Below are 14,594 nucleotides of genomic sequence, written 5' to 3' on the forward strand. Positions count from 1 at the left end.
AAGGCTGGGCTGGGCTTGGCTCTGTGCTCCACATCAGGTGCTACCGACGTTTCCCATCAGCCTTTCAGGTCACCCTGGGCCAGAAATCTCCTCCACTCTGTTGTTCTCCACTTCTGCTGCACCAAAATTTGTTGAGAGTCCCTCTCTACAGGCATTTTATGGGCTGTGTAGGGAGACCCTGCATATGTGTGTCTTTCTACTCTGCCATCTTGGCTCTGCCCCACCCTTTCATTTTTTTTAGATCATCCCAACATAATTGACTCACACCTGCGCCCTCTATGTAGACCCCTTCTAAATACCCTAATAATGATAAAATTCTTAGGAGTTATAAGAATCACCTTCCCATATAGGAATATAAGCAATTTAACTTTATTGAGTCTCTTATGATTACTCTTTCATGCTTATTAACTTTTAATGATTCTCTTAAGCATATTTGAATGTCAAGCTTTCTACTCAGTTCTGTTCTTTTCATAAGGAATGCTTGGAAGTCCTTTATTTCATCAAATACCCATTTCCCTCCTGAAGGATTATACTCACTTTTTCTGGATAGGTTATTTTTGGTTGTAATCCTAGCTCTTTTGCCTTCCAGAATATCATATTCCAAGTCCTCTGCTCCTTTAACAAGGAAGATGCCAAATCTTGTGTGATCCTGACTGTGTCTCCACAATATTTAAATGGGTTCTTTTTGATTGCTTGCAATATTTTCTCCTTGACCTGGGAGCCCTGGAATTTGCTTCTCATATTCCTGGGAGTTTTCATTTGGGGATTTCTTCCAAGTGGTGGTTGCTGGATTCTTTCAATTTCTATTTTATTTTCTGGTTCTAGAATATCAGGGCAGTTTTCCTTGATAATTTTTTGAAATATGATGTATAGCCTTTTTTTTAATCATGGTTTTCAGGCAGCCCAATTATTCTTAAATTCCTCAATCTATTTTCTAGGTTAGTTATTTTTCCACTGAATTATTTTCACATTTTATTCTCTTTTTTTTTCATTCTTTTGACTTTGCTTTATTATTTTTGATGTCTTGTGGAGTCATTAGCTTACACTTGTCCAATTCTAATTTTTAAGGAGCTATTTTCTCCATTGAACTTTTGCATTTCTTTTCCCATTTGGCCAGTTCTCTTTTTAAAGGAGTTCTTTTCTTCAGTGAATTTTTGTACCTATTTTCCCATTTGTCCTATTTGTTTCTAAGGAATTTTTCTCTTCACTGAATTTTTATGCCTCCTTTACCATTAGGCCAATTCTGTTTTTTAAGATATTACTCTCTTTTACCAAGCTGTTAATTCTCTTTTCATAATTTTCTTGCATCACTCTCATTCCTCCTCTCCATTTTTCCTACTATCCCTCATCTCTTTCTTTAACTTTTTTCAGAAATTTTTGTTGGGCTTTTATCTAATTAGCATATTTCTTTGAGGCTTTGGTGGTAGCTGTTTTCTTATTATTGTCTTCTTCTGAGTTTGTGTTTTAGTCATCTGTGCCACCATAGTAGCCTTTTATTGTCAACTTCTTTTTTTGTTGTTTCTCATTTTCCCAGCCTATTTCTTGACCTTGGTCTTTATGTTAAAGTTGGGTTCTGCTCACCGTGGGGTGGGATAGCACTGTCCCTTCAGGCTATTTTGTACTTCCATTGTCAGAGGTAGTTCTGGGGTCTACAAGTTTTTGGTGGTTCCAAGGTGGTGTGATCTGGAGAGAGGAGTCTCTGGTCTTTTCCCAGGAAAGGTCCCTGCTTCTCTGCAGCCACATGGACTAGCAATCCTTTTGGTCCTGGAAGTGTGGCTAAGTCCTCTGCTCTCCTGTAGCCACAAGTACTAATGTTCTTCTCTGCCTTGGAACTATAACCAGGACCCCTTCTCCCTTGTGACCATCACAAGTGCTCTTCTCCATCCTGGAACTGTAGGCAATGGAAGTGCTAGTCAGCGCTGGTTGCGCCCAGTGCCAGCAAATGGTCCTCTGTAGTCTCTTTCTGAGAAGTTTTCTGACTCTCTTAGCATCTCTGGGCTGAGAGTTCCCAAATCTTCTACTGTTGCTGTTATAGCAGGCTCCAAGTTCCACTGCTGTTGCTACTGCTGCTGCTGAATATGCTCTAGGTTGGCCCCCACCCCAGAGTAACAAACTTCTGCTGAACTCCTAAATTGTTTTAATCTGGAAAAATGTCTCTCCCTGACCTTTTGTTGGCTCTACTGCTCCAGAATTTGATTTGGGATATTATCTTAAAGTTGTTTGGAGGGGAGTGTTGGGAAAATTAGACTGGGTTGCTGCTTCTGTTTCTGCCCGAGTCTTCCAGTCCAGAATCACAGAAATGAATATAAAATAGGGAAGTCCACAAATCTCTAGCCCCCCCCCCTTTTTTTTGGTGGAAGATGACTGGCAGCTGAGTCAGGAGAAACCTCCCCCTCAGCAGGTGTTAGAAAGACTCCACCCTCTCTTTTGAGTATATTGCTTTGGGACTTTGCCAACTTTACTTTGGACTTTCAGTGAGGAGGTAAAGGGATTTCTCTACCATCTGCACCCTGTAGTGGCAACGATGGCTATGAGTATATGACTGCAAGAACATGTGCTTGCTACTTGAACCTGAGACTAAATTTTAAATCCCTGGTTGTCTTTACTGTTTTGTCTTTCTTCCCTGAGCACAGGCCTGCTACCTACAACCACAGATCCTGAGATGCATCTTTTCCAACCTTGATGGCTACTTGCAAGTTTAGAAGCTTCTGACTGTTTGAATTGGTGACAGCTGCTGAACACAAGATGCCTCCAACAACTATACTGTTTCTCCAGAAAAAAAAAAGATCACAGAATTCATCCTGAAACCAGGAATAAAGAACTATGCCTGGATGGACCAGAAGGTCTGAACCTTTTCAGCTGCCTGGACAGTACAGATCCAAGTTGAATGTGAAATATTTGTTCAGCAGCAGTAGTCCTATAAGATATCTTTATTTCTTGGGGATTTTATAACAGCTGTGATACATTATTATTTTGTTTTTAAGTATTTGTTAATACATGGATAAGTCTTTTGTATTTTAAATGTAACAGCAGCTTCAATAGCTAATCAGTGAAAGTAAGTAGCTGTCCTATAACTGTAGATTAAGTACTTTTTCTAGAAGGAACTCTCTTACCGACCTTTGGGGGAGACTGTAAATAGGAGCCATACCTAAGCTTTGTTTAATAGATTTCCCCAGAACCAGAGTTCTGGTTCGTGATAGGGGCACAATGAGCCAGAGTGATGAAGGAAATCTAATCCTCTTTCTTCAGGGTTAGGTCACCTCCAGGATGAATCTGGGGTATATGTGAGTCCTTCCTTATTGAAAGTGAACCTGATAAACCCTCCCAATACACGAAGATAAAATTAGGTGATATAGAATTTAAAGGGTATAACATCCCAGACTCCCCCAACAAGGAACAACCTTCCCCACTTAAAAAAATCACAGGTTCCCCTAATAGGGAAATCCTTAAAATGGAAATCACCCATTGAAACAGATATTTTCCCTAAAATATGTCTGACGAATGGAGGTTTTACCCAAATGTTACAGTTAACAGAGGGAACTCCTAAGTCAAATGCTATGGCTAACAAATAGAGGGCCTATCCCTCCTGCTCCCCATTTTCAGAGTTGAGGTTATCTCAACAACCTTGTACAGGGCAGAGTCCAGGATTCACGGTTTAGGAAAGAGACTGGTGAAGTCATTCAGCAGCAGCTGAACCAGCTGTCCAGGGTAAACAACATGAGCGGCTGGGTCAGACGTCTCTTGCTCTGGTCTTAGCAATGTTGGTCCAAACACAATACCCAAGTTGTGAGGAGTCATTCGGTTCTTGTCTGCATGTGCAATCACCCTGGGGATCAAAGTCAGAGGGTAACGTGTATCACTCTTCACATTACAAAGCACAAGTCACTTTGGGGTGGGAGAGCTAAAGGAAGAAAGGAAGGAGGAGGAGGGAAGAGAAATGGAAGCTATAAATTTTCTTTATGTCTCTAGCCCTGTTTCCCCTCTTGTCCTTGACGTCTATTGACCCTTGCTAATGAAATAAATAAATGAGATAAATGATAAAGCACTCAGCACATAGCAGGTGATTAATAAAAGCTTATTCTCTTCCTTTCCCTCCTGATCAGACCCTAAGTGTAGCTCTATTTGCTATTTTTTCCACAAATACGGATGCTCCCTCAGCTCCACCTATACAGATGTCTTCACCCTAGGCCAGCTTCTACCTGGATCTCTCCATTTGCAAAGAATTTTTCCCCTAGCCCTTTCCCTCCCACATAGGTGTTCCTCCATCATCACCTGCATAAATGTTCCAGGAGGCACCGAAGAGTGTCTTGATTAGGCTTTGGCATTGAGCCTAGGAGCTCCTGTACCCGGGATAAACGCTGCTCGGATTCAGGAAGTGCTATATAGAGAGAGGGTAAGAGAAGTAGGGATGAGGCTAGAGCCTATGTGTAGGGTGGGGCAGACTTAGAGAATAATTTTACTGAGTCTCTTGTCATTGGCATTTTTCCACACACTAAAGGGCATATGTCCTTCTCCTACCCAGGAGGTGAGGTCCCCTATTTCTTATCTCCCATTTACCCTCATATCAAAAGTCCTTCTAAATTCCCAACCCCTACCTAGGGCTTCTCTAAGGTGTGGCAGCAGTGATGGAGGGACCAAGGGCTGGGGAAGCTCCCGAAGAAAAAGCTTTAAGGCTCCAGTCACGACGTGGATGTCATCCCACTCTGCACTGTCCAGATCCAGGTGGCCCTCTGTGGGGAGAAGGAAGTGGGAATGCAGAGAAAGGCACAGCATGGGTTAGGGGAGTTAGGGGAACACAGAAGGGAGGAGAAGCTTAGAAATTAGGAGGAAGACACAAGCATAGGCTATTCTGGGCTTAACACAGGAAGTTGAGAGGTTGGGGACAATTTCTGGGTAGGGCTGAAGCTGAGAGAACACAGAACACTCTAAAGATATGGAAAAATTGGGGGCAGGAAGTGGAAACTCCATGTAAGTACCTTGTCCTGGCTGCTCAGGGAACAGATATCTTCCATCAGAGGTGACTGCTCGTTCTGCCAGACACAGGGAGGAGAGAGAGGTCAGTGCCAATGTCCAGGTTCCCAACAATCATTCTTCCTAGTCAGTGCTGAGATATTCCTCCATCTCTCAAATTTTCCAATTGGGTCCTGTTATCCCTCCCCAATCTCCCACATACCAGCACCAGTGCTTAACTTCCATTTCTCCTACCTCTGTCCACCAGGAACCGAAGTTTCTGGATTATGGCCAAATTCCCACTGACTCTGTAAATACCATCCACATCCAGACCTAAAGGTGGGATAAATCAAGGCAAAGGAGTGAACCTGGGAGCAGATCTACCCTTTCTCCAATCCAGTCTTCACACAGCTGCCTGTGTCTTCTGTTCCAATTGGATTTCAGGACTCAAAACCCTTCAGAGACTCCCAGTATTTCCTCCCTAAAAGATTCTGGCACCTAAATTCTTCTAACGTCTGCCTCCCGCCTCCTTTTCCAACTTTATGTTACTCCCCTTCACATATCCAAGTTCCAGTCAAAAGAAAATCCTGTCCATTCCATTTTTTTCTGCCTTCTGTCTTGGGTCTTGGCTCATAATTAGAAAAGATGGCTCCATTTCATCACTCACTGTTGAACTTGCTTTCTTCCCTTAAGGCCCAACTCTAGTGCCACTTTCATCAGTCAGGAAGTGTTATTTGACTTTTCCCCTTCACCACCTGAGTGAAAGTGATCTGACCCTCTTCATAATCCACTTACCTAGACCTAATAAAAGCACTTTTCTCATAGGTATTTATAATCCCTTCCCCCTTCAATAAGATTGTATGCCTCTTGTGAGCAGGGTGTGTGAGTTCAGCACTAGTCTAGCCTCTTAGCAGAAGCTTAATACTGGTCTGCTGAATGAACTGAAGATCTGAGGAAATCAGGAAAGTGTAAAAAGGAACCTAGGAAACGTGTGGAGGAGGTGTACAGAGAGCCTGGGGTGGGTGGGGCGGAAGGCTGGAAAGTTAGGCAGGGCAGAATCAAGGCCACAGAAAGGATTTGGGGAAGAGTTAGGAGTTAAAGGAAGTGTGTGTGTGTGTGTGTGTGTGTGTGTGTGTGTGTGTGTGTGTGTGTGTGTGTGTGTGTGTGGTGGGGTGGAAGGAGTGAGAGGCTAGGACTCTATGGGAAAGTTACCTCTCTTGTCCACAGTATCTATGCAGAGCCTGAAAAAATTTGGCACGGTGCTCCCTTCTCTCTTGCACAGAGACTCCAAGTGGCAGCCAAACACCTGGTCTGGGAGGGGCAGGAGAGAAGAAGAGATTCCTATTAGCCTGGGCACTTCATTTTAAACATAAATCTCTCCTCCCTACCTCTCCTCCCCCAACTTGAAGTGAACAGCCCCCTCCAAATTACCTGGATCTTGGAAAAGACTTTATCTACCTACTGAAACTCAGATCCATTATCCCTTTTCTCCCATCCTGTACCTCGGAGCAGTCCCCGCTCCTGTAGACTTTGCAAGGGGGGTCTCTTTGCTATCAGCCTTTTCAGTTTGTTCTTCACTCGATTCTGCTCTTCAGGGCCCCGACCTGAGGAAGTAAGTGTAGGGTTGGGGTACAAAGCTGGGAGGGGGACCTGAGGAAGGCCCCAGATCTCCTAGAGCATCCTGGTATGCATCCCCTAAGTGAGGATTAGTCACAGTGGTTGTGGCCCAACTCATTCCCTGACACCTGGTCTTGTTCTGCCTCCTGGCTCAGGCTCTCCCACGAAATCCAGTTTCTTACAAGAGATTCTGTAGCTTCCCCCTCGACGTCCTAGCAGGGGCTTCGGCTCTGGCTCCTCATCTTCTTCACCCTGGCTCAGCTCCTCAAGGTCCCCTGGCCCAGCCCCAGATAGTCGCAGTTCCAGAGGGTTCTCACGCTCCTGGAATCAGACAGAGCTTGGTATTGGGATGGAGCGGGGGTCCAGGCACTAGTGCTTGGGGGAAAAGAGTGATGAGCTAGGGAGAGACTGTTGTCCCCAACCCTGGGAGACTCCTAGCTTCCAAATCTTTGCATGTTCAAATTTAACCCTTTAGCTCCAATGTTAGTCTCAACTAACCCCCAAAACTCCCCCTCAAATTCTGTTTGTATGACCAAACTCCTCTGCCCAAACTTGTCTCTGAATTTCCCTCCCAAACCCGACACGCTGGGCTCTTGGCCCTCTGACCAGGCGGTCGATGACCTCCCGAAGTGCCTGGTGCCAGGTTCGGAATTCTGTCTCATCATCAGACTGCAGCAGGAACTCATGTCCAGGAACAGTGCGCACCTGAAGGTCAGGCCCAGGGGAAAGGTTAGTAGGGGAACGACGTGACTTGGGGGAAGATAGATATTTGGGAAATATGTAGGGTCTGACTTCTGGAAGTGGAGAGATGATGGGCAGAGAGACATCAGACAGAAGACCAGGACAGTAATATATATTGCCTGGGAGGGAGTGGGATGGACAATCACTCACATAAAGGACATTCTGGCGGCTTGACAGATGTCTACCAGGGGCCAGAGCTGCCCCTCTTAAGTCCACACTACTCTCTGGCCGACTGCCAGCTGGACCCTGCATGAGAGTAGGGTCAGGAGAAAAAATTGAGGCCATTACTACCTCCCTCTCTGAGCCCCTAACTCATTGGGGTGTCAACCCCCACCCAAGAGTGTAGGAAGGGGGAAATGATGGTAAGCTCCTCCCAACTCACTCCCTGACCTCATCATTATCTTCACCACCTTCACCTCTCAGTTCTCCAATCCAGTGGGTAAATGGGGGAGAAAATGCATTTGCCACTTGCCATCCCTCTTCTCCCTTCCTCAGTCTGCAGACCCTCTACTCCAACACCCCTTTGCCCAGAACACAGAACTCTCACCCATCCAGGAGTAATTGAAGTTGGAGGAACTTTGTAGAACACCAAGCTATTTCCTGTCAGCACCACCCAGGATGAACCCCAGTTCTTCCTGTAGGGAGCATTTGGAAAATCATCGCACCACAGAGAGATAATTCTCCCTATCAGTATCTTGCCTCCTAGATCAGGTTATTCTTCTGCAGAGATCTGGGGGGTCCATGAACTCGGATGGGAAAAACTTTCTATCTGTAGTTTCACTAACTTTTGGCTCCTTTCCTCATCCTATGTATGTTATTTTAAGTATTTAAAAACATGGTTGTGAGGAGTCCACAGACTTCACCAGACTGCCAGGGGGGTCCAGGACCCAAAAGAGTCTCAGATCTTTCAGTTCCCATCCCCCATAACCAGCTCCCCAATCCCCACCTGAGCTTCCGGCCTCCCTCAGCGATCTTTGTCTTGTTGAGCATGCCGGACTTCTCCACCTCCTGTGTGAGGAAAGAGGAAAGTTATCATTAGACCCCACTGAAGTGTGTTCCAGGGGCTAAGGAGTTATCTCAGAGGAGGTTCAGTTTATTTGCTTAGACATTTCTATAGTCCAGGAACCATCTCCAGAAGGCTGGGTGGATATTTTGGGAGAAGGGGAGGATTGGTCAGAATTCAAGTAAGCAAACATTTATTATGCTTGGAAGGTGTGTGTGTGTGTGTGTGTGTGTGTGTGTGTGTGTGTGTGTGTGTGTGTGTGTGTGTGTGTGTGAAATGTGGGGCCCAGCAGATAGCACAATCCCTCATAATTTTCTACTAAGAGGGAGGGGGAGTAGCTGAGGATACAAAGTAGATAGACTGATAAGTATCACTAGAAGTTGTGAGTGAGGTCAAACAAAGTGCTCTATGAATATCCAAGAAGGGAGGAATCACTTTCTGCTGTGAAAGTGGAGGTAGAGAACGGGTTTAGAGAAACGTTTGGCCTGAATCCTAGGGACCCCGATGACACAGGACAGTTAAGGAGGAAAGAGAGACTCACGTGGGGGTCATCCAGGAGCTGAGGCTGGGATCTACGGGCCAGGGAGCCTCGGGAGTTGTCCGAAATGGAGGTCTGGGAGGAGGAGCCGGTGTGGCAGAGTGAGGACAGAGAGAAGAGATGGGATCCGTGGGCGTAGAAGTCCCATCTTCCCATCTCAACTCCCGAGTCCAGAGGAAGAGGGGAAGGAAAGAGTACCTCTGAGATGCAGGGGGTGGGCGGGGAACAAAGGAAACCGCGAAGCGGAGAGGAAAGATCAACCCCGGGGCAACCGAGGTGGTGTGTTTTGGGGGGAGCGGGGCGTCTGATGGGTGGGGCAGGCTCCCAGAGCAAAGGGAGAACTAAACCTCTCTCCTAGGGTGCAGATGAGGGAGTCAAAGATATCTCACTTGAGTGGTGAACTTCTCCTTGGTTTCTGACACCCGATGGTAGGGTCCCGGACCCTTCTCTGCAGCGTGCTGGACTTGGGCATCTCTCCCTAGGTGAGGGGTCCCTTCCATGGAGTCAGGAGTCTGGTCGTGGGGAGGGAAGAGAAACAACCGAAACTAAATGACTTCGTAAAAAACCAGCCTCCCCAGCCTCTTCACTTCAAAGGAGGGGTACTTAACCTGTACCCCAGCGACTTGCTTTTCTTAAAAAAAATTTTTGATAAATTTTTGCTATATGATTTGTAATACAATTTGTTTCCCTTATAATTTTATGCATTTTATTTTATGCATTCGAAAACATGATTTTGAGAAGAGGTCCAGAGATTTCCCCAGACTGCTGAAAGGTACAATAACCCAGTAAATCTTGAGTCCCTCTGCTTTAAAAGGTCTTCCATAGACCTTCAGATTCCGCACCCCACGATTGGGAGAGATGAGGAAATCCCTCCGAGAGAAAGTGTCACCTCTCGAAGGGGGAGGGGCGGAGATGAGTGAGGTACTGGGAGCAAGAGAAGGGGTGGTAATACACTGCAAAGAGGAAGGCCTTTCTTTTTCCCACCTTTTCACGAGCTCTTCGGGGAGGCTTCCAGGACGCCTGTCCAGTCAGGGAGTGAACGTAGAAACAGCGACCAGAGTCCAGGTCCAGATGCTGTTCCCAGAAGTCCAGCCGCTGCAGTGGGGGCCGAGTGGGGCCTGGGGGTGGTGTCTGGGAGCTGCGGCGCAGGTCCACCAGGTTACAGTACAGAGGGGGCTCGGACATGGGGGACCAGGGTCCCGACTGCTGGGGGTGGGAGGGTGGGAGAGGGAAAGAGACTCTAATAGGATGCTAATCCAAACTCCTCCTTAATTTTGTTTCCTCCTTTCCTCCTTGCCCCGGGCCATTCAGATCTTTTTCCAACTCCAGTTCCCTACTCCCTATATTCTTACCACCAGCCCCAGATTGGGGTGTCCCAGGTGCTGGTAGGGCTATGCTCTGCCGTTTCTAAGCCTCTGGCTCCCCTCCCCTTAACTTTACTCCTACTGGCTTCCTGTTGCCAACTTCCCCCCAAACACACAACCCTAACCCCAAGGCTGAAGGAAAGGGGAACATGCTGCCTGCTTAGGGGGTGGGGTGGGGGCAGGGAGGAGCTTAGGACTCCACCCACCCACATAGCCTGCTCTCACAGAAGAGACAACTTAAACCTAGCCCCCTAACTTCGGGATCTAAGCAGGGGATGTTCTCGGTTCCCAAGGAGGACAGAGTGAGTGGGCAGTGACTGACACTCTAACGGCAGGTGAGCAGTTTAGGCCTCCGAGAGGACAGGGGTATTCCGATGGCCTGGGACTTTGGGGTGGGTGGACGTTGCAAGGAAATCAGACTATTTGTTCATTTCAGAAGTGCATAGAAAAGGCAAAGAACCATTGGAGGCCGAGGACTCAGAATTAATTGGAATGATTTTAGGGGAAAAGGGGGATTTCTCACTGTGTTGTTATTGGTCGTAGTTCTGAGGTCTTCTTGAGAGTGCAAATGGGTCAGTCCGTCTGAGGGGGATTGCAGTGGGCTGGGACTCAGTTCAGCTGCACTAAGGCTTCTTCGTATTCTTGGCGGCAGAGGAGGTTGCCAGGACGGGCTGGGGCATTTACCCTGGGATGACTGAGACAGTTCTCCCAGGGAAGAGTGAAACGGATTTCGTTCTGGTGACAGAGAATGGGGGGAGGGAAAATAGATTTGTAACCTCCCAAGTTTCAGGTAGCCTCATTTTTCTGGGGGTCCAATGAACTTGGGATAGGCATTAGAAAGATAGAAAGAGAGGAAACATAGTGGGGAAGTGGAATAAGAATAGATGGGACTTGACATTTGAGAGGCCTGGGGAAAGACTGATGGGAAAAGTTGGAGCTGTTTATTAGAGATATGGAGATCATTTGGAGAAAGGTATTGTTAAAAACTCATGAAAAGCCAGTTGAAGTAAGAATTACTCATTAATAATTAGGGGCATGATAAGAAACAAAGGAATTACTGAAACAAGGGCTGGGTGAGAAAAGGAGGGTTTCACTTACTAGGGGCACAGAAGAGTTGGCTAGTAGTAGTAGCAGAGGCCCTCCTAGTGGATGTAGATTCTTCAGCCATGTATGCAGCTGGGACAAAAAGGGGACGGGTGTTTCGAGGTGCTCCCAGAGGCCTCACCAACCACCAGTCTGGGTTGGTCTTTCGAAGCAGGAGAAATCGGTCACCTTCAGCCAGAGATACTTGCTGGCCATCTGCTCCCATGTAGGTGAAGCTATATAAGATGTAGAGGCGGGCTCCCCGGGATGGGCCACGAGTCCCCACCCCAAGGGTGTCCCTGGTCCCTGGCCACCATTTGCCAGAGAACATGGCAATTAGAAATCCCTGGTCACCTGTGGAGGGAAGGTAGCATCAGATACCTAGAGTGAGGTAGAGATCAAGAGCAATAAGATAGAAGGTTAGGGAATCAGGGTGAAGAGATGTTAAGTTCTCAATACTGGAATCAAAGTACAGTTAATTAGTTCTTAGAGTACAAAAGGATGATGGGATTTAGTGAGAGGTTCTTGGAAGAGAACGTCTAAGCCCTAGACCAGGTGGGTGGTGTGTGTATGTCAGAGAAACATGTGCCTGAAGTGAGAGAGGATGTGGTCAGAGGGCTGGGTCAGGGACTGTGACTGACAGGGACAGGAAATCATAGGAGCAACCTTAGCTGTTATTTCTTCCCTTATATGTCTTTCAGGACCCATTGTATCCAGTATTGAAGAATCATTGATCCTGGTTCCCACAGCCTGGGCTGGGGAGAGAGGGAGAAAAGGTCTGGATAAGGCCAGAGGTCAAAAACAGGGAAAGAGAAAAGCAGACACATGGAGACAAAGAGAAAATGACTGAGCGAAAGACACATAACCATTGAAGTTTTTTTTTCACTATCACTTCAGACTTAAGGCTGCTTGTTTCCTGTGTTGCCTTTGACTTTTAGAGACAGAGAAGCAAACAAACAAAAAAAAAGCTAGAGAGACTGAGTTAGGAGTACAGAAACATGGAGACAGGGGCTCCAGATTCTCTCAGAATATGATTTCTTACACCGAGAAGTCTTTCCACAACTCTCAGTCCCCAGCAGATTATAAGGAGAGGGACTTATGGAAAGTAAAAGAGAGTATTCCTCAAAATCCTGAAAAAGAGAAGAGGTAGCTTTCCCTCTAGCATGACGGGCACTTTTTGATATGCTTTTAACCCAAATCTAGAGTCTGCTTTTTCTTCCCCCTCCTTACCTGGCCTACTCCTTTTTCCCCCTTTTTTGTCTCAGCTTCCTTTACACCGTCTTAGGTTCAACAGCCTGGTTGTGTGAGGAGGTGACCAAGGTCCCCACCGGCTGTGACATCAGATAATCCACTCCCTTCCCCCAGCATGTGACAAGAGGGCTGGGCTAGGTCTCCAGGGTTTGACCTCAGTTGGCTGAATTGTGATTGACCCTTACTTATTTCCACTTTTAAAATAGGGGGCAACCTTTCCTCTCAAACCTCCCTGTTTCCTTTAGGAATCTGCTTGGGATACAAAGGAGAAGAGGTTATTTGCTTAATATATTTGTATGATGTTAATTTAATTCTCAGTTCCTTCCTTTCTCAATGCCCCTCATCTCTGTGTTTTGTTTTCCTCCATTTCCCCTCCCTACCTTGTGTTTACTTAAGCTGTTCCAGCCTAGAGAAATAGCTTGTTACTAAATGCAATAAGATCTCTTCATTTCTTCACCCCCCCATCCTAGTGTAAGATTAATGTTCTATTAACTAATTAAATTCTTTTAATTAATAAAATTAAACTAATTGCTTTAGTTACCTTCAGTTTAGTACAACCTCTGACTGTACCTAATTTCTAACTGCATTTTTTGCAGTGATAGAAAGCGCACTAGATTTTGGCTTCAATTGGAATCCTGGCCATGCTTCTAACAAATTGTGACTTGGGGCCTCTTTTACGGGATCATAAGATACAGAGCTGAAAGGGAGCTTAGAGATCACCCTTGGCAAATGAGATGAGGAAGTTGAGGTATATTTGCAATCTGCTACAATGACATAACAGTCTATCACTCTCCATCACCATTTCTTAAGTTCTAGACAAACTGGCCTATTAATTGTTCATATATATATATATTTACCATATACCATACCATTCCATGCCCATTATGCCTTTGTACAAACTGTCCAGTATGCTAGGAATGCTTCCCTTCCTTGGTTCTGCCTCTTAAAATCTCTAGCTTCCTTCAAGGCTCATCTCAGGGGCCAACACATTACAGGAAACTTTTCCTGATGCTTTCTCAAGTTTTGGTTGGTCACCTACTACTTGACTTATTATCTTTATTCATCCTTATCCAGAGTTATAGGATGATCCAGGGGTATGTTTGGATATTTCCTTATTAATGACCCAAATGGTAACATTTCATTAATTAATTAACATTGGGACATTAATCAACTAGCTCCAAGCCATCCACTTTATTAAATATAATTTATGTAATTATAATTAGTAAACATAAACAAGAGAAACATTTTCCCATATATTCATATTTCTCTACATATCAAAACCTCTATTCTCCTAGACTTAACTAAATATTTGTTACTAACTATATATAATTTATTAATCATGTAAACAATAATACAAAGACATGTATATTTAGCTGGGATCTCTCTCACAGCCAAAATGTTATGCTATATTTATGAAAGTTTTTCAACTTTTCAAATAACATGTAATAAATTGGGGTGGGGACTTCAAGTTGCCTAATTAATTAATGATTGAGGTTGACATTTTACTAATTTATTAGAAAATATAATACCTAAAGAAATTAACTCAGGTTATTCATTGGAAGGTCAAATACTGAAGCTGAAGCTTAAATACTTTGGCCATATAATGAGAAGACAGGACTCATTGGAAAAGACTATGATGTCAAGAAAGATTGAAGGCAAAAGGAAAAGGGGATGGTAGAAGAAGAGAGGGACAGTGTCATGGAAGCAGTGAACATGAATTTGGCTGGACTGTGAGAGATAGCAGAGGATAGAAGGGCCTGGTGTGGAATGGTCCATGGGGTCATGAAGAGTCAGACACGACTGAACAAGAATAATAAACCATTTATAATCCTGGATTATACTACACCTACGTTTACGAGAATATGGTAACAAATCAAATGGTGGGCTGAAGGGTGATTTACAAAGTGAAACGAGCATTTTTGTGGTAGCAAAGAGCTGGTCTAAAAGGGGGTCCATCAACCGGGGAGTGGTTGAACAAATTCATTGGATAGGAATAAAATGGAATACTATTGTGCTGCTAAGAAATGAGGAAGGGAACAGTTTCAGA

General features: G+C 45.2%; 1 protein-coding gene across 5 annotated transcripts; it reads right to left on the reverse strand.

Moving 5' to 3' along the window:
• Nucleotides 1-970: 970 nt before the first annotated feature.
• Nucleotides 971-12,604, reverse strand: ARHGAP9 (Rho GTPase activating protein 9). 5 transcript variants are annotated; one of them, XM_072655170.1, is made up of 18 exons: nt 12,527-12,604; nt 11,312-11,650; nt 10,737-10,948; nt 9,834-10,052; nt 9,239-9,361; nt 8,853-8,924; nt 8,255-8,316; nt 7,856-7,943; nt 7,459-7,554; nt 7,174-7,272; nt 6,750-6,888; nt 6,453-6,554; nt 6,163-6,261; nt 5,206-5,283; nt 4,977-5,030; nt 4,596-4,730; nt 4,273-4,378; nt 971-3,826 (listed from the first exon to the last, which is right to left on the reverse strand). In XM_072655170.1, the coding sequence occupies exons 2-18, from the start codon at nt 11,625-11,627 to the stop codon at nt 3,649-3,651; spliced, it is 2,178 nt and encodes a 725-aa protein (XP_072511271.1). In that variant the 5' UTR covers nt 11,628-11,650; nt 12,527-12,604; the 3' UTR covers nt 971-3,648. The 5 variants fall into 5 exon arrangements, with proteins under 5 accessions (XP_072511271.1, XP_072511269.1, XP_072511270.1 ...); XM_072655168.1 differs by having other exon boundaries at nt 6,696-6,888; XM_072655169.1 differs by having other exon boundaries at nt 9,834-10,055.
• Nucleotides 12,605-14,594: the final 1,990 nt, after the last annotated feature.

The sequence above is a fragment of the Notamacropus eugenii genome, chromosome 3 (assembly GCF_028372415.1).
Source record: "Notamacropus eugenii isolate mMacEug1 chromosome 3, mMacEug1.pri_v2, whole genome shotgun sequence".
Lineage (NCBI taxonomy): Eukaryota > Metazoa > Chordata > Mammalia > Diprotodontia > Macropodidae > Notamacropus > Notamacropus eugenii.

Coding starts and splice junctions, on each gene's coding strand:
- ARHGAP9 (XM_072655166.1), bottom strand. CDS start 11,627: ATGTTCTCTGGCAAATGGTGGCCAGGGACCAGGGACACCCTTGGGGTG. Junction 7,273..7,458: donor GCCGCCAGAATGTCCTTTAT/GTGAGTGATTGT, acceptor CCTGACCTTCAG/GTGCGCACTGTTCCTGGACA. Junction 6,889..7,173: donor GGGAGGTCATCGACCGCCTG/GTCAGAGGGCCA, acceptor GTCTGATTCCAG/GAGCGTGAGAACCCTCTGGA.